Genomic DNA, 25466 nt, shown 5'->3' with positions numbered 1-25466 from the left:
CAGAGACAACAGGCCTTGTGGACTTGGGAGACATAAAAACTCTAGGTAGTGCTTAAAGACAAAGGGTGAGAGACCCAAAAGGGGAAATTAAAGATGCCTAGGGTTGTACTTGGGCAAGTAAAGAACAGCATGAAACACGGTGTTGCCGTGGTCTCACCAGCCCCTCCACCTGCACCTTCAGAAAGGCCATGAACAAGGCACCTGCACCTTCCCAGCCATGAACAAGGAAACTCAGCCAGGCAACACCTTTGATCCGTGCAAAGGGGAAAATCTGGCTGCTTAACTAGGTAGATGTGAAAACGTGTAGCAGGGAGAGGGGCAGGGAACACTCAAGATGCCTTTGATAGGCCAGTGGTAGCAACTTGCTTGGCGTAATGCTTCAGCTCTCTGTGATTCATTAGGCTACGAGATCCTCTCCAGAGTGTATGCTCCAGACCGCTAGGAAAGCTTTTTTATTTTCCACCTAACAGGCAGCTAATCCATACTTATTCACTGCAACATCACTCTTGGGAGTATCCCGCATTCAAACAACAGTTATCAAAGACAGAATCAAGTTAATCTGCTTGTCCCCCCCCCAGCTCTTCTATCAGAAGAAGCGCAAAGTTTGTAAATCTTTCTCACGTGCTTCCTTTCCACACTGCCAGTGGATCTTGGCAGAGAAATTCGCTAAAGAACCGAGTGCTGGAGACTTTGCAAACTCCTGGTTGCCAGTAGATGTCATTATATACCAGCAATGTACCTACCAGCCAGGGGCCAATGCCGAAAAGAAATAAATGTTTTCCGAGTTTATGTAAGGAAAAAACCCCAAGTTACTAGTATTCTTGCACTGCTGAGAATTAAGCTGTCATGATGCACAATTAGTATGTGATCTGGCTTTGAGTTGTTTATTACCATCTGCAGCTATTATTCTGGGTCACAGAAAACCACAGAATTTATCTAAAACCCTCTATTTATTGTTAAGAAGAAGAACTCCATCAAACCACAGTTATTTAGCTGTGCAGAATGTACTTTAACTACAGTTAAGAGGACTCAAAAATACTCAACATGCAGACTGAAATTGCCCGCACACACAAGAAGATTCAGAACATACTCGGAGTAGTAAGGCAGATGCTAACATTAATACACCTCACCTTTTAATCAGAAGATTCAGGAAGGAACTCACAGATACGAACGACTCCAGTGAGCTGCATGACAGCCTTATAAAGTAGATGAGGTGTTATACAGGTGTTTAAGTGCTGGACTCAGAGGTTAAGTGCTGAGTGACCTTAACCAGATGAAGTCAGTAGCTAAGAATGGTTCCTGAGAGAAATGATTCCAAGCACAAAAAATAATACGAAAAAAACCTGCAGATATTGCACTTTCACTTTTCATTACCAGGTCAGTTTGAGCTATGCTCAGATTATTTTTTATTCTGCAATAAAGTAAGAAGATCTGAGTGCCAAGAACCAAACCCTGAGGAGGCAATGTTTCCACAGCCACTGTCTCCAGGGAACACCAATTACTGGGCAGTTGGGGTTTTGTTTTCAAATTTCAAACTCAATAGTATCTCTAAACTTGGAGATGTTTTCCCGTCTTGTTACCGTCAAGATGTGCTCACTGAAAGAGCACTGCCCGCCAACCTGGATGCTAATGCGCAAAGGCTCCTGCTGCTTCCTTAGGCTCTCAGAGTCACCCTTCAGCTCACCAGCCCTGGGTAAACTGGGTGGCATTCAAGAGTTTTGGGACTTGGCGACAACGTCTGAACACCACAGCAGCCCAAACAAGGCCTGTAACCTTGCTGGAGCACCTTCCCTGCACCAGGCTCAAGGTTTCAGCAGTGAAAAGGACACACGCATCATCTCTTGGAGCGATAATTAGTTTTATTTCGAAGTTGCAGGAATAAAGACTAATTCTTTGTTCGTGCAAACTCAGGCTCCACATCATGTAAGTGCTCAGAGAGCACATCCTGCTTTTAGAGGTTCAGATGGTTGTTCCCCTTCCTTTTATTGAAGCTGTTTTTAAGCTCTCACCTTTGGCCCTTGCTTGAACTACACTGCAGCAGCCTGGCAATGCGCCCTGCTAATCCTGACCCTGACTTGCAGAATCACTTTTCTGGCTTGGACTTAGACTTGCTTCATCAACCACGGACCAGTCTGTTGATCCGAACTCTCGACTGAACCTGACTACCATCACTGACCCATCCTACTCCCTTGGTGGGGTGCTACGGGATAAGCCCTGGCCGGTGAGGTCCCTGCCCTGCCAGTCACGGCATGGCTCCCAGCTCCATCTCCTTTAGGGCACAGCTGGTCTTTGCTGCACCCTGACACTCAGGGACCTGACTCTGAAACATTATTATAGCTCTGTGTGTCTAAAATACCACTTCCAGCCTGAGCCTTACCTGCAACCAAGTCACACACACAGCCCTTCTGGTCCCAAAATGCATCCCTTAAAAATACCCACGCAAAAGCTTTCCTTTGCAATCAAACCAGAATGCAATATTAGACTCCAGCTATGTCTGCGGCACCTTTTGCGGGCAGAACTGCACTCATTTTCTTGTGCCCCAAATTACTGGATGCTAGCCAGCCCGACCCAGAGGCACTGCGCTCGTGCTAATTTGGTAAGCCTTGCTGACAGCACAGCACTGGGGTAAAAAAGTTACATGGCTTTCAGGTCAGACCTTTCTTATATTCAGCTGTCTCGGGGCAAAGACAGAGAGCACAGGGCTCTGTGTGGATAGACTGTCTCTAACAGGGTAGATTTCCACAGCTTTTCCAGAAGCCCTAAAAATGGCAATAACTCCAATTTGGAAGACGAGTGAGGGAAGGGGAAGCAAAGCCTTTGTTTGAAGGATCTAGCAGGCAAGATACACAAAGCCTGGAGGGAAAGAGGTTCTCCAGCTTCATTTTACAGGAACAAAGATTAGCTGCTTTGCCCAAGGTCAGCAAATCTGTTAGAGCCAAGTTTTAAGTCTGGGTCTCCTGTAGCCTAGCCCAGAGCCTTAACTATCTGCCTGCTTTTCTTTCCCATGCTTGGTCTTGCAGTCACTAATAAGTCTCTAATAAGCCAAGCCACTTCAGAGGTTTTGTTCTCGTTAGAAATCCTATAATAATCCTTCTGCATTTTTATCACAGCGAGTCATTACCATGAAAAAGAACATTGTTAGGAGAATATAGACTTAATCTACTAAAGTTGTTTCTCATATTCATTGCTGCACGTGTGATTATTAGCATGAAGGGAAACAGATAAAGCACAAAGGGAAAGCTCAGATACTCTTGGATACATTAGTGAGGCAAGTCCCAGTGTAAACCATAATGAAACTTTCATCCATTACCTCTGCAGAAGGTGGGTGCTCATGGTTAGAGCTGTCTCCTCTGACAGATTGCTTTCCAGTGGAAAATCACAGTAGTGATCACTTGACCCAATTGTTTCATGACACCTTTCTTGTGTTTCCTACTCTTCTTCAACAACTACAGACAATGTTGGCCCAAGCCCTGAGTGGACTATGGAAACTTCTGTCCCCTTCTGGGCAATGAGAGCGTTAGGAATATTCAAGAGTTGTACAAAAGTCTAAGAATAGCTACCAGCAGTCAGGCCAAAAGTCTAGCTACCTCCTACCCGCTCTGCAGCAGTGGCCTTATGGGAGACTTCTCTAGCCCACTGTCCTGCTATCACTGATCACAGTTTGCAGAGACTCGCTGACGTCCTGAAGCACACATAATGTCTTTGTACTGACTAGATGTTTACAGATGTCTCTCTTTAATTAACTCATATGAACTTTTTTAAACACACAGAATTTTAATCTCCAGAGCAGACTGCAAGGACGAGCTCCAATACTTACTGTATGAAAAGCAACTTCATTTTGTTCATTTTAAACTTGCCATCAGCTAGTTTGATTTGCTTCCCCTTAGCTTTTACAACAGAAGAAACAGTGAAAAATAATCGCCTACTGATACCTCCATACCACTCAAAGTTTGACAGATTTTCACCATATTCTCTCCAAAGTCATCGCTTTTCCAAGCACCTTCCCACCTGCAGAGCCTTCCCACTACCATTGGCCTTTAGGATACTGGGAGGGTGGCTCAGCACCATTCCGTAATACGCTGGACTTTGCAAGACAAGGGAGTAAGTTTTTGAAAGCCTCAAAGTTAAACTTTGTATGGAGGCATTAGAAGGGCAGGCTGGCTCACGATGTGGATGGCTGTGCCCCAGGAATGAAGACCTCATACTCTACAGAACCTCCCTTGTCAAACATGATTTCCTTGACTTTCATCAAGAGTCACTGAAACCCCGTCTTGCTTGAATCATCCTCAGAAATGCTCTACAGCTGTTCCTTCTGCCCTCACTCCTCTCCTGCACCTACTCCTCTTAGATCAACACAGGTTTGAAGATTTGAGTTATAACCCTTGCAGGACCAGGCCATCTGGTCTAGCAAATATCCATTTGAATAACCTGCAGAATAAAGCCGGAACATTGCCTTTCATGGTGATCATGTTATAGAATTGGATATTTGCCCAGGTATAATAATCAGTTCAATAACATAAGGGTGTGCAAAACAAGTGAACAAACACACAGTAAAAGGACACAGATTTATGAGCAGAAATATGACAGACATCTAATGCCATAGGGATTAAAAACTCCAAGGGATGAAAGATGACAGTCAACAGTGGAAATTTAAGACCCAATACAGAGCAGTGGCAGCTGAATCACACCTAACCAGGAAATCCACTTGAGAGCAGTTTACATGAGCACCTGTAGATGCATTATGTTGGGTTTGGGGTTTTTTTTTTATATCTATGCACAACTACTTGGTCTGTACATGCATGTTTCTGTACATAAAAAGCATCCTCTACCAAGCTGAGATATTTAGGCCTGGCAGAACATGCTGGGCTCTTGCTTGAGCCATCACAGTGAATTTCCTGGTTTTCAAAGTCACACAAGACCTCACATTGACATGAATTAGGTTTTTAGCCACAGCTGCTATTATCTTTTGGTTTACCACTAATGATGTGCTTGGCGTGATATGTATTCTAATACAAGCATCATTTTGGCTTCAACTTAGTGATATAACTGAGGTAATGGCCTGGAGAAGAAAAGCCAGTATCTCTGCTGTCCTCCTGGAAAAGCACAGGCTTTGCCCTCTAACAAATGCCTCAGACCTCACATAATTGCCCTACACACAATACTTGGCAACAGCATGATCTGGCAGGTGTTTGGCACTAGCACAGCTGGAGAGCAATAAAATCATCCCCTTACTATAGTAATCTTGTAATCTCAGTCTTTTCGAAGGTGAGATAACTTTATTCTACCAACACTTAGGATGTGAGTCTTGTCCTTATAAAGGAGCCCACAGCACATGCACAGCAACGATTGCACAGAGTGCAGCTGTTTGAAGTCCAGCATCTCTGATCCAGTTTCCTAGCACTGGCCCATACCCATAAAAATCAAGGAAACATAAAGCTGTCACAGCCAGAGTGAAAAATAAGAATTCATGCTCATGCAGCCATTGCAGCACAGCAGGCAAACAGAAAGGAGCCATGTGAATCCTCTCCTTCCAGGTGTTCTCCTATCTGGGAAGGGTTTCATTTCATAGGCTCTCCTCTTTTTTTCAGGAGTATAGATGGCAACTAGCGTTGCAGGCACTTGCATCCTGGCTCCCCGTGGTTCTGGCTACTTCCCTCTCATAGGCACTGCTGACGCCAAGACGCAGACACGGTACTCCACCCCTATATGCAATAGCGATCCATCGTATGCACACTGCCTGCGTGGCTGATCCCCGCCACTTACAGTCCTACCCCTTTCTGCTGCTGAAGGCTCACCTTCACACCTGAAGGCTGACCCTGAAGATGATCTTTTGTGTTCAGGAAAAATTATACACACACATTGCTGAGGCGAGCAGCTCCAGTGCCGGCGCGATCGGCAGCGGAGTGCTCTAGTGCGGTGCACGGGGGGGTTCCTCAACCAGGGAAACCTGAGGGGAGCGGAGAGACCCACCAGGAGTCTGCAGCGCTCGCGACAGTGGCTGAGGAGACCTGGGTGGTGCCAGAAGCAACAGCGGCCAAGCCCCCACACCTATAAAAGAAGACCCTGGGGAGCACCGCGACCAGGAGCACTGTGACCAGGGTGGGCAAACAGGCCACGGTCCGGCAGCAAGGTCTTGGGAGTCTGGAGAGGTCCCCGTCAACTGGAAGCTGGCAAATGTTGTCCCAATTTTTAAGAAGGGTAAGAAGGAAGACCCTGGTAATTACAGGCCTGTCAGTCTCACTTCAGTGCCTGGTAAAATTATGGAGAAGGTTATGCTGGGAGTTATTGAAAAACACTTGAGAGACAATCAGTCATTGGTCACAGCCAGTATGGATTCACGGGGGGAAAGTCCTGCTTAAACAACTTAATTTCCTTTTATGACAAGGTCACCCATCTAGTTGACCAAGGGAAGCCAGATGTGTTTGGGTTTGGATTTTAGCAAAGCTTTTGATACTGTCCGTCACAGTATCCTTCTGGACAAAATGTCCAGCACACAGCTAGACAAGTCCATAATATGTTGGGTGAGCAACTGGCTGATGGGTCAGGCTCAAAGAGTTTTAGTAACTGGGGTTACATCAGGCTGGCGGTCAGTCACCAATGGGGTTCCCCAGGGCTCAATTTTAGGGCCAATGCTCTTTAATGTTTTTGTAAATGATCTGGACGCAGGAATCAAATGTACATTAAGTAAATTTGTCAATTAAACGAGGAGGAGCTGTGGAATCCCTCAAGGGTAGAGAGGTCTTACAGAGAGATCTGGATAGACTAGAGAGCTGGGCAATCACCAACCGTATGAAATTTAACAAGACCAAGTGCCAGATTCTCTACCTGGGATGGGGTAATCGTGGTTACACATACAAACTGGGGGATGAGAGGCTGGAGAGCAGCCCGCGGAAAGAGATCTGGGGGTTTGAGTTGGTGGCAAGTTGAATGAGTCAACAGTGTGCCCTGGCAGCCAGAAGGGCCAACTGTGTCCTGGGGTTCATCAAGCACAGCATAGCTAGCCGGTCAAGGGAGGTGATTGTCCCACTGTACACTGCACTGGTGCAGCCCCACATCGAGTACTGTGTGAATATAAGAAGGACATCAAACTATTAGAGTGTGTCCAGAGGAGTGCGACCAAGATGGTGAAAGGCCTCGAGGGCAAGACTTCTGAAGAGTGGCTGAGGTCACTTGGTTTGTTCAGCTTGGAGGAGAGAAGGCGAGGGGTGACCTCATCGCAGTCTACAACTTCCTCAAGGTGGGCAGCGGAGAGGGAGGTGCTGATCTCCTCTCTCTGGTGACCAGTGAAGACATGAGGAAATGGAATGAAGCTGCGTCAGGGGAAGTTCAGATTGGACATTAGGAAAAGATTCTTCACTGAGAGGGTGGTCGGTCACTGGAACAGGCTGCCCAGGGACGTGGTCATTGGCACCAAGCCTGTCAGAGTTCAAGGAGCGTCTGGATGACGCTCTTAGTCATCTGGTTCAGTTTTAGATAGTCCTGCAAGGAGCAGGGATTTGGACTCGATGATCCTTATGGGTGCCTTCCAACTTGAGATTTTCTATGATTCTATATCCCCAGGCTCCGTTTTTAATCAAGCCAGCAACATACAGCTGATATATCTTTGCTGTCCATCAGCAACAGTACTTACACTCAGCCATTGGGCAGACATGGGGCACAAACACACTGGGTACCAAATACACTTCCTCCACAGATGAGGACAAGCTGCCTCGGCTGGCAGGAGTACCAAATAAACAGAACAAGCTGGCCAAAAACTCAGGGATCTCCGTGCCTACACGTTCGTTTGGGCCAGTCAATGTTGTTTGGTTATCCCAGTCAAAGAGGTTCTGCACATACAGTGGGGTCTTTTTATTTTTTCCCCTCCAATCCAGACTTGCAGACCTATTTTTCTAGGCATGACAATAATACAGATGGAGCGATGTTTTCCGATACTTTTCTGCAGAGATCAAAACGTAAGAAAAGAAGAACTTGCTTCAACTGCAGTACAACTCATATTGTAAACATCATGTTTCCCCATCAGACTGCTGACTCTCACCACCTGCCAAACATGAGCTGGTTTCCAAAGGCTGAATCCTGAGTCTCAAAGGCTAAATAGTGGCTGTCAGTGGGAGGACTGCAGGAAGATGGATGCAGAAATGTGTGCTTTATAGCCCCCACGTCTCTAGCCTGGCTCAATAATATTTTCTGCCATGAGCAACCCTCATTTAGATTGTAATTTCACATGATGCATTACCACTATATACAATCAATATATCATAATCATAGAAAGAACAAATGAGAAGACGCAATGGCCATAAATGCCATGTTCTCGCTAGTGTGGCATTCTTCTGTTCAGACCACAATCTAATATTATTTTAAATTCCCTGAGCAATCGGGTAGCCACAGACCCCCTGGAAAACAGCTCCACAGATTCTTAATCTCATTTTCAGTATGAACCATGACTTCTTCCTTAATACATCCATCTATCTCCTAGACCCTCCTATCAATCTTCTTCCACTGTTCCCCACAACTTGAAATTTCATTTTGGTGGTAAGGAAAACACCCACAACCAGGTGTGATATGTAGCTACAGAGAGAAAACGCTACTTCTCCTCTGCAGTCTAGGTCTGCAGCCTCATTTTGTTGTGGGGAATGGGAAGTTTGCAGCCAGAATTGCCTGGAAACCAACAACTTTTTTAATGCAAATTTGTCCAGTCATGCTACTTGTTTCCCATTGTTGATCACCATTGAACATATTTTCCAAGATAGATAACCTAGCAATTTTCAGTGGTTATTCTGTATCCTCAGTTTTAACCTCCAAGTCTTAATACTCTGTCCTGCCTGATATTTGCAGTAAGAAAATACTCCAGCTTTTGTCCTTCAGATTATTAATGAAAATATCCAATGAAAAGAAACAGAGTGACAGTCTCCTCATGACCCATATTTAATCCTGTTGAAAATTCAATAAACTCAAAATTATACATTCCCTTTGTTTTTCATCCTTCCAGCCAGTTGCTTCACTGCATTATCCTCCACTAACTCACTGCTGCTTACACAAAGCAAAGATTATGATTTCAATTTGATAGCATTTTACATGGCCAATGCACAAAGGAAACTCAAAGAACACGAAGGGGAAAAGCAATGAACACTCAAAAGCTTTTCTGTAGAAGGAGGCATAACACAATATAAAAGTTGCCCACAAAGATCCAACTGTGTCACATCTCTTGCATCCTGTGCACTCCTCCGAGCAACCTCCGAGCTACGGAAGGCACAGCAAGCGACTCTTATTTAATTAGACCAATGAAGGATTAGACCTTACCTTTTCTCCTTTTTCTCCTCTGCCATAGGCTCTGCCCTAGAAATGAAAGAAGAGGGGAAAAGGTACATTTGATAGCAAGGATGTCAAACGACACTATAAATATATATTTCATGTTTTCCTTGTTATACATCTGAGATATATCTATCTATCCATATATATCATCTACATATATATAGACATACAAGTCACAGAACAGCTACGATAGGGAAAGTAATTTTCTTTGGGCATAATTCCTTAATAATAATTCAGTGACAAATTAAAATAGAAAACCTATCCCCAATTCTCCTACTGCAGCCAGGAAAACATCTTATTTTCTATTCAGGGCAGAGTCTGATATTACATTTCCAAAATCAAAGATGCCAACAACCCTTATTAGAATGAATTTTACATAGGGTTAAAGATTTTCTCGCCTAAAAACTCAGTCTGGCATTTGCATTAATTGCAGCTGGGGAAAGCTGTATCTTGGTCATCTGAATGTAAAAGAGTTGAGAAGATTTGCATCTTCTTTGTGTTCACTTGCCTCATACTGTCCCCATTAGATGTGCAGCTGTGCTATAATCAAGTACACCCAAGTTACATATTTTAATTAGAAGGCCAATACTAAGTCCGTTATCAGCTGTATTCAGGGATGAACCCATCCACTTCCCCCCCTCCAAGAAATGACAGTGGGTGCCAGAAAGACCATCGTTCCCCTGGGATTAAGGCCCAGCAGAGGGAACATATTCAACAGGGCACATTGACATTGTAAGCAAGTTCTCACCATAAAGGAGAAAAAACCTACTTGCATTTCCATCTCATTACATAAAATCATTCGGGTATTTCTTACTTACTGACTCTCCTTTTTCTCCTCTGAGTCCAGGAAGCCCTTGGCTGCCACTTTCTCCCTTGAAAAAGAAAGGGTGTTAATACCACAGAATTAATTCATTCCCTTCTTGCCAGGCACAGAAATAACAGATGAGATTTCCTCTTACAACTTCCTGTTGGACTCATTTGTGAAGTGTAGCACATTAGTGCTTGTATTTTATGGTCAGCTTTCCGTTGCTTTCATTATTTGGGAAGCAATGCAACAAGGGTTTGACTGAGATTGGGGACGCTTCTGGTCCCACCAGTGTCTATGGACAAGATATCAGCTCCTGCCATAAGGACTGGGTGTACCTCATTGCATTTATACCAACTTGAATGTCTAAGTTCTCAGATTGATTTTATATTCTATTTTTAATATGAAAATACTGCTAGAAGCCTTCAGAGTGCACTGGCAAGGCAGAGAGCTTTCTCTTGTGAGGTACTTCAAAAGTCCTTATTTTCTATTAAGCCAGGAAGGACTTGGAAAGGTCACTTGCATAAGACCTAAAGGGTGCACACCTAAAAATATGGAAAAAATAAACCTGTAAATATTGCCAAGATTTTAGAGCTTTTTTTTTTTAAAATTCAAAACGCGATGTTTTCATTCACACTAAATTTTCATGATCAGCTAACTCCTCCCTTCCCTCACAGAAGTGTGCAACACAGTCGCTCTCCCTGCTTGCTCCAATGGAAGACAGGGAAAGGAACACAGAAAAAAGACAGTTGAAAACATACAAATTATGATGGGTAGAGGAATGAAATCTGGAGAAGCAAATACATAGGGAGGAAAAGAGAAAAACAGTCAATCAAAAACCAAGCAAAACTTTTTCTTCACTTGTCTCCTAAGAAGGGCAGGGGTGAAAGGGATAAAGAATCAAAGATGCATAATTTCATAAATATTAATCAGATACAGAACTAAAAGCGGTGCCAAAAACAGCAAGTGCAGAAAAAATACCTGCAAATCATTTTCACATACTGTTCCGCAGTCACAAAACTGGAAGAAGGACCAGCTGAGGATATACTCATTACTAAGACTAGTTTAAGGCTATGTGCACTGTTGCCACCAGTTCCTTCAATTCCTCTGGCACCAGGAGCTGCTGGAGAGCAGAGGGCTCTGCCCACCACCTCTACCTAGCTCCTGCCTGATTCTCACCCAAAAGGTATATACCAGAAATATGCTGTGCTGAGGTCCCCATCCATCACTAACAAATACAATGTCCTCACCAATTTGTACCTCCTATCGTCTTTTGCTTGTAGGGAGTTTAGGTACTTTGGACTTCAGTGTAGACATGGCATCAAACTGAAAATGTCTCAGACATGGCATCAAACTGAAAATGTCTCAGACCTGGAGCAGGACCCTCCAGTACCACAGCAGCAATAAGTCCAATGACCCCTGCACTCCCCAAATCTCCCCACATGGACCACAGTAGGATTTAATTTTGTGGCTCTATTCAATTTGTCCTGATCTATGCCCCAAAAAGCTGTGCTTAGCCACACCAGACACTGAAACATTTGTCAGGATCACGCTTTCTTTTCCCCAGATGAAGACTTTTGAAAGCACAGGAAATACGAAAGTTTCTTTCTTTAACCTTTATAATTTTTTTGCCAAAAGAAAGAAACTTCACAGACCAAGTAGCATATACGCAAAAATAATGTCACAGTCAGTTCCAGCAGGCTGTGGCAAAATTCATAAAAGTTTTTATGCAACCGTTTCTTTTAAGTCACTTAAAGTACACTAAGACTCCTTTCTAATTTGGAGGAAAAAGTACATTCTGCTAGAGCATGTCTAATACACTGAACTTCACAAACTTCCTGAAGGCAGGTAAGTAATGTCTTTTCTATGATGCGGACAAAAACAGATCTCACAGAGAAGTGATTTTCTCTAAACTTGGATCGATAGCGGTGCTGGAAGAGAGCAGAAGCCTGTTGACCATCAGCCTAGTGCCCCAACCAGCCAGCCTGGCTGCCTGCAAACAACACAGCATGCAGAGCGAGTACAGAAGGAGAATAAATTAGACTGGGCTGTTGTTAGCATCTAAAATTTATCAATAGGACCCAGCTTCAGGCATGTTAGCCAATTCTTCCAAAGCTATTTCCTGCCTCACTCTTGCCTAATACCATCCTTTACTGTATCTCCTTCCAAAACATGTACGCTGTGTCTCCATGCATTATCCTCAGTTTGGCAGCATGGCTGATTGAGGCAGAGGTGTTCATCTCTGAGGGATTTTTCCACTTTTTCTAATAACTGCAAGTGCTCCTGTTTTGCCCTGCCTTTGGAGACTTAAATTAGAGAGGAACAGAAACTCATTATCTTCCCACACTGGTTATACACTTCAAATATTTCCTCTGGTCAGATGGTACCGTAAGAAAAACCTGTCCAAACCTCCTCCCCTAAAAGAAGGAATATGCCATGGGAGCTCAGGATAGCAAAGCCTGAACATCAGTCTCTCCATCTTCAACTCAGATACGACAGTCACATTCGCTTTACTTAACAGACCCTTAAACTGACTTTTTTTAGAAGAAAATGGAAAGAACCATGTAGCCATTATTCCTTCTTTGGATAAAGAGTGAAAAAGCCACCAGCTACTACTGGTCTAGGCAAAACCAAACCAAACCAAACCCCAAAACTGTCTTAGCTTAGAGGAGGAGCCTCACAGTCCTCCTGCTTTTGTCAGCCTCTCCAAAGATCCCTGTTTTGGGGCAAAGGAGGGTGTTTTGGTTTTTTAACACTGACCTCTCTCCCTATTAGTATCCCATGGTGGGACTCATTTCTCAGGGGACTCCCACCAGCTGTGTGCTGTTTTTCTGATACAGCTGAACCAGCTGCTTTGCTGGGTTCTTATATGGCCACATAGTCCTTCACAGGGCATTTCTCACTATCAGCCTGTAAAATATTTTTGGGTAGTGCTCAAGCACCTGCAGCCTACCTAAACAACCCTTGGGCCCCAGTTATTTAGGGGTAGATTTCAGCTTTGCAATTCATCCCAAATAAGAGATGCTCAGTAGTGATGATGTCTATAGAGAAAATGATGAATTTTAACCCAGAGTCCTGATGTCACTCTGTTTCCACCTTTTCCTGATAATTTCTTTCCTTATTCATTTTTTCACCCCACCTCTCTGTTTAGTCAATTAATGCTTGGTCTTATGCTGTACTCACTTGTTAGCCTGTTTTAATCAAACCTGAGTATAGTAGAGATCTTATGATTTTATTTTTTTTCAGTGTTTCTTGAAGCCCCAGATCTTGGATTCAAGTAACAAATGGAAATCACTGATATTTGTTACCTTAAAAAAGCTTTTCAGCTCTCCTCATTACACAACAACAAAGCTTTAAAATACAACCTTTGCACCTTAGAAATGAGGAGCCAAGTTGAATGATCCTAAAACGTATTATGGACACTTACAACCACATATTGCAGAAGCCACTCATATTTTTGTGGGGCCTTAGTCTTTCCTTAATAAAGTACCAGATGGTAATATTGGGGAGTTGTTGCAAATAGCATTGACTTTCTTCCCCGTGGCCAGCATTTTAGCCTGGGTAGCTCGGTAATGTTGCAGAGAGAGAGAGAGGAGGAGGGTGATATTAGTTCCTGCACATAGAGCAGGGACTGTGACAAGCTGGTCCTTGGCAATAGCGATGCAAGAACTGCTGTCAAGGGCGGTATACATTATTTAATCACAACATCTTTGCAAGTCAAGAGCAAAATCTATTGCCTTATTTAGCAGATAGAGAAGCTAAGTCATTTGTCTCAAATCATCACGTTCGTACCAAATTGTTGTCAGAGCCTGGATTTAAATGGCATCATCCCCAGCTCCCTGAGACTGTGACACAGTCTTGCCTCGGCTGTATACAAGTCTCAGACCACTACAGCCAGGGAAAAGTCACACAGATCTGCAGAGCTCTTCAGCAACCCACCTGCAGGAGTGGGACAGCCATTTCAGGATCTGTTACAGAAAACCTGCTGATGCTGTGCTTGGATATACGCTATTTTGTATTCAACGAGTATCTCCTGCACCCCAGCAGCGTACCATGTTACGCAGTACAGACATCCTCACCAGTGCATAGACCTTGTCAAAGCAGTGAAAGACAATGGGATGTTGCTGCAGGGTGCTTTTATTATTATCATCATCGTCCTTCTGCAACCTCCTCTCAACAGTCATGGCTCTGCCATTCTTCAAAGCAGCCCATCATTATTTAAGCTGTCACAGATTAAAATGGAAAGTTGCTATTTATATACACATGGAAGCATAAGGAAACATTTTCTGCAGTTTCAGTCGGGCACATCTGAGCATTAATGTGCCTATGTTCTTTCATGCCAGCAGAAAACATACTCCAAAACACATCTCCTCATCATCCAAAACTTCTCCCTGCAGACAGCAGACCAAGCCTTGCCAAAAAAACCACAACACATTGCTGAAGACGTCTGACCTTCCAACACCCAGAGATTTCTCCTTTCCCCTCCCACAGTGTTTCATAATAACTGAGTAACTTTTGGTGAGGTGCACTTTGTTTATTCACCAAACAGGTATAAATTCAGTGACTGACTTTGCAGAGGTGATTCAGATGGAAACAGTTTTGAATACAATTTGTTCTCAAACATCTTTTTAATCACACAGATGGTGAAACTAGGAGGGAGCCACCAACACCACCAACTTTCACCTCTTCAGCAATGTTGTGAATCTTTGTTTTCTTCCAGTACAAGTGCTCCCTTTAAGTCAATTGTCTCACAGCTCTATTTGTAGCCAAGCACAGAAGGAAAATGTGTATATGCTGACTGCAAGGACGTGCATATCAAAGAAGCTTGCAGAATACGCAGGATAACATAGAGGCTGCACTATGAAACTTGAAGCAGACATCACAACCACTCTCCTACCCTGTTATCTAGGAAGAAGAGTACTGAGGAAAGTGGCCTATATTTAACATCATGACTCAGACAATCTTGCTAAGGGTAGCAGATTGTGGCTAATGCTTTACCCTAGTCTCAGGAAATTTTGTAGAGTGTGACTGGGAGGCTGCTACCTAGCCTATGGATATCTAGTGCTGCTGAGCAAGGCACAGCACAGAAGCAGCACATGGTTTTCCAGGTGACTTATCATCAAAGCTGTGCATGACCTAGTGAACAACACTAACTTGCAAAAATGCCAGTTCAGAAGAAAATACAAGATGACAGAAGCAACAGAGAATCTCAAATGCAAGCCTAGAGCAAAGATACAAGATGGCCAGAGTCTCCTGCAGTCCCAGGCTCATCCAAAACTATCTGAACTCAGTCATATGCCAAATTGACTCTTATTTCTCAAAATCTTCAACTCCTCAACTTACTCTGAAATTGTTTTGTTGTTGTTGTTGTTGTTTTTATTAAACAAATGAACTAGCACGTATTACTGACCTTTTGACCTTTAGGACCTTCGGGGCCAATTGGACCTCTCTCCCCCTAAGACAAAAAAAACCATGATTAGTCAGACTGATCTTCTCATTATATAACAAAGCAAGGGGCCTGATCCTACAACAACTGAGGACAACAAAAATGTTTTCAGGTTTTAGTGGAGAACAGACTAAAACTGACATGGCCTCAAGAGAAATGACAATGACTGGCTTCTCAGAGGTCCCAGTCACAGCCAATATAAGCGAGCACACTGCTTTTAAAAGTTATGAGATTTTTTCAATGTGGCTATATTTACCTCCAGAATCTCTTCCTTTTTATTTGAAGAAGGATGCACATAACTGGGCTGGATAAGAATAACCACTTTTTTTTTCCAGGTTGTTACCAGGACTACCAGCATGATCAAAATCACTGAATTAGGTAAAGAGAAAACACCTGGGAAGACTGCCATTACCTCTACAGACATCCCACCTGGGAATAACACATGCCTGGCTCTTTCTGTGAAGTACTTTCCACCTCCAGGTCTTAAAGTGCTTCACAAACAAATACAGCCCTTCTTATAACTCACTTGTGCGGTGTCATACCCCTATTTCCAAGCCTATCCAGCATGCCTCAAATGAAACACACTCATCTCAACACTCACCTTCTGTCCAGCAGGACAGGAGCAGTTGACAGTCTTGAGGTGGCCAACTTGCTCGTTGCCAACAGTGGGCCTCACTTCCAGGGGAGGTGCTTCCGTCAGGACCGTGACCTGGCACTACACCCAAACACCCAAGGTCATGATGAAGCCTTTGATGCTAGAAAGCTTCCTCTTCCACCCGCTTTAGAGAAACTGCATAGGCATTACTGGATAACGCACAGCTAAATGAGTGCTAGTGAGGAATGAAATCCCACAAAAGCCATTCGTTCAAGCAACAGGGAAAAATGTGTCAAAATGAACAATGAATCTCTTTAACCAAGATCGAGGGGAGAAGAGTGAAAGGAGGGTGGAAGTTTCTAATGAGAGTTGGGCACAGGAAACCAAGCAGCAACTGGCACCGTTTTAGCTCTTCCCAAATAAAACCAGTGGGAAACATGTTGAATATTTCATGCTGCATTTCTGTTGTTCCATCATCACTTCAGGGTTTTGTTTCCCCTGACAGTTTGACAAGGAAAGAGCAACTTGGAAACTTCAAATTCCTCTTACTCATCCCTCTGCAGTGGTTCTCTTCTGGCGCTGCTACATTACCAATTATATAGTTAGGTTTCATTCACCGTCATTAAAAAAATTATAATCCCACACTGCCATATATTCCCTGATTTATGTCATAGATTTCAACGAAGAGTGTTCATGTGAAAATGAATAAATGACAAAAATAAGCTTACTGGTCCAGAGGGAATGTCACAGCAGGTCTCCAGCTCAGCATGCCGAGAATCACAGTAAATAACCATCCGCTGAAGATCGAACTAGACAACAAAGTGAGGCAATAGTCTCAGAGACAGTCAATTGTTAAAGACCACATGTCCTTTTGCTTGGATACAAACAGTGCAGACGAATACAAACAAAAACCAGATGGGGCTAACTTCATAGTGATTCTATGGATCCTGTAGTCAGTATCTATCTATCTCTATCAATAATAGACCAATATCTCAGCGTGCTCCAAGAGTGCTGAGCTAATGAGACCCTGAATATGCCTATTAAAATTCTGGTGCAGGTTTTAATGCAAATAAGGAGGCATACTAATCCCCATGTCCTGGCCAAATTTCTGTCTGAGAAGACATATTCTGACCACCTCTACCCTTCCTAGAATTTCATCTAGGCATAAAGTTTGTTTTTGTCCTGTTGTGCCTTTCATCTTCTGACCATTTACCCCTGTGTGAGAAATGCTGTTAGCACATTTAATATGCATATTCCATCCATTTTGAACAGCTAAGAAAGATTACACAAGTCTCAAAACACCAAATAATCACACATAAGTTATACCAGGTTAACACTGCTACTGGACAATCAGGTCCAACCTGCAGGTCTCAACTTTGGTTCAATTGGAGCAAGAGTCATTTAATATCAGGTATCTTTTCTGAGGAACTGGGAATATATCATGACTCTCCTGAGTTAATAAGCTTTCTTTTTTTCCCCATCTCTTCCTATCACAAGTGGAAACATTCATAATGCCAAGATCAGACAGCAAAAGACCTTTACGTGTGTAGTTCAGTACGCGGTCTGATGGTATTTGTGGATGATTTTGTCTCTGATTTTAACTATAGCACATTCTGGGACTAGACAGAAAGATGAAATGGGTTTCTCATTTTTAATCCCTATTATGGAGATATTGACAGTCTCACATAAAAAGACAGCAAGTCTTGTACATGATGAGATGCCAATCTGTCTTAGCTATGCAACACAGGTAACGTTTCAGTGATGCTGCTTCAGGAAAAGGGTCAATTACAACATAACCCCCAAAACCCCATTCACATGCTGCAAACCCAACGCTGAACATTACCTCAGCTCTAATCGGCACACGCAGTACTTACATCAATGGGGACGCTATCATACAAGCGTTTGCCAATCACAGTCTTTCCTTGAATGTCAATATTTTCCCTGTCTTCAATAGGCAGCATCTGCACCAGTCTGCAGTCTATGTAAAGCGAGACAGCCTTTGACTGAATGCTGAGGGCAATTTTGTGCCAGCTGCGGTCAAAAAGATCACCGACTCGTGCATTTCGGAAGACCACTCTCACGGCATCCTTGGTGAGCCCAATGGCATTGTACTCTACAGCTTTGTTCTCTCCGTCCAGTCGGATCGAGACCTGTAAGCAGACAGAAGTGATTTTGCTAAGAAAATACAAAGCCTTCTCCTTCCTCCTGCCTGCTTTCCATCATGACTGATACCCCAAAGTCAGGGATGGTACAGCATGTGGGGAGAAGCCCAAGCAAAGAGCAGAGGATACAGAGTTTTGTGTGAGATACAGACAGGGAGCCTACACCTGTTCCAGTACATAAGATGTGGCAGGGCACAGGCTTGGGTGCAGACCCATGACCATCTAAAGCCTTCTCTTGTGAGTACAATCCTTGACATGGTTTCAGCACACGCCACCATGATGCCTCCCAGGCAATGCTTGGGTATGGTTGGGTGGTAGCACATGTCAGAGGCATCTCTCCAAAGGCAGACAGGCAAAGATGAACCTGTTTTGGATCCCTCTATCCTGTACACTCCTCCACTACTTCCCAACAGGCTCTGTGCTCTTTAGTCCCATCACACATCCTGAACCGTCCCATGGGGCATGGACAAATGCCTCATTGCCTAGTATGAAACCAGTCTGCTGAGCTGTAGCACCGCCCACGCTTTATTTCAGATGCTTTGAACAGAAAACTACAGCTACACACTTCCACTGTGTTGCAAACTACGGAGCAGGCAGAAATAGGCTTTTGAAGACATTATACTTCTAGTTCATTTACAAATTGATTTCTTCTTTTACCAAAGTCAGGCAGTTCCCAGCAAGCAGCAGGGAATGCAGCAAAGCACAGAGCCAGGGGAACAAATGGTGCGTCTGCAAGCTGCAGAGCTGGAAGCAGTTTGGCTACATTGGCACTGAGCTGTGTCTGATATAAGCAGCCCAGGGTAGGCTGACTCCAGATCTGACCCAACATCTCCATGCAGCTGAGCACCATGCTGGCTGGAAATGCCAGCTCGGATCAGCGTTAGCTCAGAAGTGTCTGCAGTCTGTAAGCTATGCAGGTCTGCAATGCAGTGGCCAAACCACTACTGACTTTACATGAAACAAGGCTCATGAGGCGCTAAGGCACTTCTGGCACCTCAATTTAAGGCACTTTTGAAAATATTACCGAGAATCTTGAGTGCTTTTTTCTCTCCACACCTATGCAGTTCAAGTTTTCAGCTGTCTCCAAGAAACACTGAGTGATATACACATTCTCACTCTGCAGGAGTTACGAATACATGTAGCACAGTAAATCATGTTTCATTTAACAAAGTGCAGCTGATAATAATTTTCAAATAAACCTTTTAACATTGTCTGAAACTCAGTTAGCTAAGTCCTCAAACTGCACCTATCTTCACTGTGAGTTCCCAAAATCCTTTTGAATACCAGTCCCAAAGCAGCAATAGTGCTTTACATCGCTACGTGAGCCCATGCCGACAGCCCAGTTTAGAGTCATGGCTAATGCCATCAGCACCATGATTGAATGAGCAGAAAAACATACAGCCCATCCAAACCACTTCCTCCTCAAGCACACTCGAACCCCTAAACTACAGCTTGCATCTAAGAACATGCTATATAGGAACAGACAGCCCTTTATTACACTCTTATGGTATTTTTCTTCTGAGAATCTGAGAGTATGTGACAAAAATTATTAGGTCAAATTCTGCAGCAGCCAGGACTCAGGGCTGTGGAGCAATCATAGGTGTTACATCCACGTCCTAAGTAGGGAACCCATAATGCCTTTGCATGATATCTAGAAGTCCATGCAAAAACTTGACACAGCTCACTGCTCTGTAGTACATCTGTGTGGCAATCTTTTTCCAAACAGTCAAATACTTTCCTTAAACAGAACTACCTGAACAAAACAACCAAAAATGCAGAGTGGTTTCAAGAGCAAGGATGGTATATTTTTCTCCCCCTTTCCAACTAACGCATCCATGTGCATGCTAACAACAGTCAAGGTCTATGCAAACCTTCCTTCAGGGTTTGAATTAAAGGTAAAGGATTTTCAGCAAAATGAACTGAAAGACAGGTAAAGGGATTTTTACTAGTCCACAAGGAAAAAGGAGTGGGAGCTTAAGGCAAGAAAGCTGGTTCATGCAGCAAAAGAGAAACAAGGCTGTTCTTGCTGGCTGCAAAGGGCCTCGTACCTGTGGTATGCCGTACTTGTCAATAATCTGCCAAATATACCAGTCTTCTTTCCTGGAAGCCTTCCGGAATTTGAAGGTAGTTACGAAGGCATATTCGTCAGGGAGACCTTGTGGAAATACATCCCTGGCATGGGGAGGGGAAAAGAGAGCAATGTATCAGGCTTAGCTTAGCGGTGAAGAGCAGAACTTCTAAAACTCTCTGCATGTCCCAGCAGCGCTTCCCAAAAGTATCATATAGGTCCTACAAAATCTGCTGTATTTGGCCACCTGCACAGAGATGAACATGAGCTGTGCCCTCCAGGTGGTTCTGTCCTTGAGGAGCCCTTTTTCAATCCAATGGTGAAGCTCTCAAATTCAATAAGAAACAGTGAAAATCTGCAGTCTACTATCCATCATGCCAAAACAGTTGTTTTTCACTTGATGCTTCAGTTCATGTAATCTGTAAATGATTCTGTTCTTCTCCAGATGCACTGGAGACCTGTGACATCTGAGAATGGGCAGGCACACCTGAAACCCTCTATAAATGTACCAAGTTACAGCAACAAATATCGTAATATTTGCTCCAAAACCTCATGCCTGTCCAGGAAGATGTTCCTTGGCTGATGGCCTGGGAGAACAGAACCACCTTCTCAAATCAAACATTGCAAACACGTTAGGCAGAAATTTACTCAGTGTGACACCATGATCCATGCAGAAGTCTGAAGTAACCAAAATCAGCACTATTTGTCTCAGCCCCAACATAGAACATACCATAACATGAGCATGCAGGGCTGGACAGAAGGGATAACTAACCCACTATCATTATTTTTTTGTCACTAGCATTATTGGATGCCTAAGAATGAGAACAAACAGAACAAACATATCCCCCCTACCTCCAACTCTTTGAGATCCAGGGGTCAGATTCAGAGACAACTGCAACTTCTATATTAATAACTTTCTATGGATTTGTCTTTTATGGGCTTCTCCAGTCTCCCCTTTAACTCAGGTAAACTTACTACATTCACAACATCCTTTGGCAAGGAATCACACAGCTCTGCTACCCACTGTATAATGAGCCTTCTCTTGTTTGTTTAGGACCTAGCTCAGTTCTTATAAGGGACAACACAATGAACCTATTCTTTTTCTGGTTTTTATGCCATTCATGATTTTGCAAACTTTGCTTATAATGCCTCTAAGCCATCTCTTTTCCCAGCTGAAGAGTCCCAGTTAACTTCATTGTTCCCCATGCCCAAGCCAGCCTGCTCCTCTGATCATTCCTAAATAGCCCCTTCCTAAATATCATGGCTTTGCTTCCGGACATCTGAGCAGTCAGGCATAAGCACCCATTAGAAAACAAAACACAATGGTAGCAATTAATGAAGAGCAAAACAATGAAGACAGATTCTCTTAAGGAATACTTGACATAGTCCATCACTATGCAGAAACTGGCACAGTCAAAGGCACACAAAACTAGAGGCTTTTAACAGTCTTTAAAGCGAAAAATCCTCAAAATTTCCAAAATACTTTGTTTTGCAATTACAGCAAAGGTTGAAAGCCAAGAAATATTCAGTCATCTTTTACTCTGGGCTTTGAATTTCCTATCTTTTTAGCCAAGTTAAAAATTCAGAACACTGTGGTTTCATCCACTACTGTGGCTTTTGCTGTATAAAATGCTCATGCAGACTATGCACCATTATAAGCTGGTCTTCCCACTGGGGACACAGGCACTCTCTGAAGTCTTCCAACACAAGAGAAAACTGAACCGAGCTCCCACTCGCTCCTTTACAAAACCTTCCCTTAGGAGAGCAGACAAGGCTGTCTCACTTCTTGGTACTAGCTATTCACAAACTAGCCCTCCCCAGTCACAGATCCACCTCACACCAGCACCCATCTCTCCCATGGTACACAAAATAGCCAGACGCTCCCTCCCTTCATGACAAAACAAGAAACGTGTCAGTTGTCACTCTTGTGGCAGAGTTGCCGTGGAGAATACAACTGGCATGACCAGGGCACTTAAAGCCACCAAGAAAGTCTACAGGATGTTTGGCAAGAGAGTCACATCAGCCATCCCAACAGGGCACTCCGCCAGGTCTCCTTCACCATTGACATGCCTCAGTGCAAATTTCCTGTTGAAATGGCTTTGTACACCCCTTGTGTCCAAGTTTGTCAAAGAAGAAGTTGCATGCCTCAGCTTTTAACATCACTGGCAGTTTGGGCTGTTTTCCTCCACCCCTTCAAGAAACTTCAGCAAGGTGGCAATGTTGATAGTGGAAAAGGCATTGCTTACCGCTCCATCCTCTTGAACAAAAACCATGGACGGTTTCCACATGAGAGTGCTGCCAGTGGGGGCATTTCCCTGTGGCTCAGCTCCTCAAACTCTGTCATTTCAACATACACGCCTGGTGCATTTACCTTCACTCACTCCTCACCACCTATCTTCACCATCACAACTGGGTTTAATGAGTTCCCTTTCTGTCCTGCCCTTTAAGATTCTGATTCACATTTTGGGCACAGACAGCCCTATTGAACTACTCTCCTAGCTACAGCCCACCACCAATTCCAGCCTCTTACTGAATGAAAAACAAGCAGACAAATGGTTCCTCATTTAATCCAGTGGTGGCACAAGGTAGCACAGTTACAGCTCTGGGGGTGCTTTGCTCTTTTCCTGATCCATAGTACGTTTGCTATCGTCACATCAACAGCAGCAGGACACATGCTTTCAATGCTGCCTTTCCCTAATGGTTTTTCAACTCTGCATATGCAATTGTGCTTCGTTCCAAGTTCAAATTAAAGGCAGTGGCTGTAACTGTGGCATCACCGCTTTGCTGAGCAGGGAGGTATAGGAGCATGCGGTTGAAATTAATTCCCCAAGATACCACGTTGAGCCTTGGGCCTGACAACGTACAACCAAACCTGGAAGAGCCAACTGCTGGCCTCTGTGCTAAGATAGTCTTTCTGGATACCTCTGAGCTGGGAACAGGAATATCACCATGTGAGCTTAAATTCAAAAATGGTTTTCAGATGCTTAATGCCCACAGAAATAACTGGGAGTTAGGTGCCTAAATATCCTTGTGAGTCTGGCCACACCTCATCACACAGAAGCTGACAAATGGCCCATCAGGTAGATTTAAACTGATAGAAAGTTATAATGACCTATTACCTGTCACCCTCAACTGATTTTTAAAGGTGCCAAAGAACTGGCTGCAAGTTCCTGACAGAAAAAAGGCTTTGTGCCAAAAGCAAATCTAAAGACACTCTCGTTGCTCTGAAGAGATGATAAAAGCTGTTTCTGAAGTCCTTGGTCCCTGCATCTTTTACAGTGATGCATTACTGCATAAATAACAAAAACTTTGTTTATGAGTTTTCATTTATTTCCTCACTAAAAAGTGATCTCCATCTAGAAGTTCAGCTTTACTCAGGAATCCAAGGGCACGAATTGCTGTCCCCAGAAATGTTTTATTTCCTTCTTTCACCGAAGGCTGAATTGAACTGATGATCCATATTATGGAGCTTTGCTAGATGCCTGGTACCTACAGGGAGCACTCTGCCAGCTCCTTGGTCTATAATTCTGACAACAGGATAGATTGCAGAAGAGGCCCTTATAAAACTGCAAGACAAGAGAATCCCCCGGTGCTGCAAGTTAGTCTAAGAGTTAGTTAACCCAGCTACAAGTTCAGGTGAATCACAACTTCTACAAACGAAAAATGATAATAACCAGGCAGAAGACTCTTTTAGCCATTGCCCATTTTCAATATATAACCTCCTTCTTATATGCTTTTGTTTGGCATAAGAGCCTACATCTATGACAATCAGCATGAGATCCTACATCTATAACAATAACACAATGGAGAAAAAGAAGAGTATCAGTTCTCGTTTCAGACACTGAATGTAACAACAATTAATAGGCTGTCTGTATTTGGTGAGGAAGAGCATAATTAATGTATTTGGGAAATTTGACCACTTTTACAACAGCTAAAAACTGCTAATATGAAATGTAACTCACTAAGGTCTGCGAAACAAGGTTGGAGAAAGCCAGTTCATTTCCATATGCATCACATCACCAGAGGCTCTTAGAATGGGGGGGGGCGGGGGGAATAAAAGGAAAAAGGAAAAGAAAAGGCTATAGAAGGATTGTCACAACACAGAATCAACCCCGCCCATACATCCTTGGCAGACATTTTTTTGGCCTCTGCTTCAGAAACCTCAGTGATGGAATAGATACAACCTCTCTAGGTAATTTCTTCCTATGTTTCACTATCCTACATGCTGCAAAAAAAGTCTATCCTAAATCTCACTTGCTGTAGTTTAATCTTCCTGAAACAACTTTTTTCCACAAGGAACCATGCGAACGACTTGTTCTCCTCTCTTTGCTGCAGCCTTTTATATGTTTATCAGCTCTCCTCTCAGTCTTTTACTCTCTAGAAGACCAAAAAAAGCCTTCAGTCATTCCACCTCAGTCATGCTTAATCTCCTTTACCCTGTTAGAATTAGGAGTCTCAATGTCTATATCCACACTAGTAAATAATGGTCAGGGTCCATTTGCTAGCTATGAGAGCAGTTCAGCTGAATGCTCCTTTTCCAAAGAGAGTGATCGTATCCAAACTGCCTTTGGGGAGCCGTCTCTAGCACGCTCCATCCTCCATACCAGGCCCAGGCATTGTCTGGGATAACATTGTTTGACATCAGCCAAAACTAACTTGACGTGAGCACGTAAACAGGTGAAGGGCACAAATGATACGGATCTAGTGCTAGGGCCCATGAATTCACCCTGTTTCATTGGCTAATAAAGAGCAGCCTACAAAGAACTCCTCAAGTGTGCTCCTAATAGACATATTCCTACTAACTTCACAGCAGATTTGGACAGACACGTTTATTCTTCTAGATGACAAGCACTCATCTGGCAATAGAAGTCACGAGATCAGATAGGGGCCACAGCAAGATCCTTCAGCTGGGAGTCTGCTCTCACCACTTTCTTAGAGCAAGGACTCGTGTGTCACCCCTGAATTCAGCACAGTATCTTGGTCTTTTTCCAACTCCAGCACCATGAGAAATTTTGGGACAGGTCACAGACCAGGCCTAACAGCTGCCTCTGGTATGGGGGAAGAGAGTGGGAAAGGGAAAG

General features: G+C 43.6%; 1 protein-coding gene across 1 annotated transcript in view; it reads right to left on the bottom strand.

The window, feature by feature from the left end:
* The window catches only part of COL22A1 (collagen type XXII alpha 1 chain), a 215430-nt gene that overhangs the window by 123947 nt on the left and 66017 nt on the right, over positions 1–25466 (bottom strand). The window contains exons 5-11 of the mRNA XM_050892264.1: positions 20366–20489; positions 18030–18305; positions 16884–16964; positions 16162–16275; positions 15525–15569; positions 10128–10181; positions 9298–9333 (exon numbers count right to left, since the gene is read on the bottom strand). Of these exons, the coding sequence (XP_050748221.1) occupies positions 9298–9333; positions 10128–10181; positions 15525–15569; positions 16162–16275; positions 16884–16964; positions 18030–18305; positions 20366–20489 (730 nt within the window). The remainder of the gene's footprint in view (positions 1–9297; positions 9334–10127; positions 10182–15524; positions 15570–16161; positions 16276–16883; positions 16965–18029; positions 18306–20365; positions 20490–25466) is intronic.

The sequence above is a fragment of the Gymnogyps californianus genome, chromosome 2 (genome assembly GCF_018139145.2).
Source record: "Gymnogyps californianus isolate 813 chromosome 2, ASM1813914v2, whole genome shotgun sequence".
In the NCBI taxonomy this organism is placed as follows: Eukaryota; Metazoa; Chordata; class Aves; order Accipitriformes; family Cathartidae; genus Gymnogyps; species Gymnogyps californianus.
The sequence above is the reverse complement of the archived record's forward strand: the minus strand, read 5'-3'. Positions and strand labels throughout refer to the sequence as shown.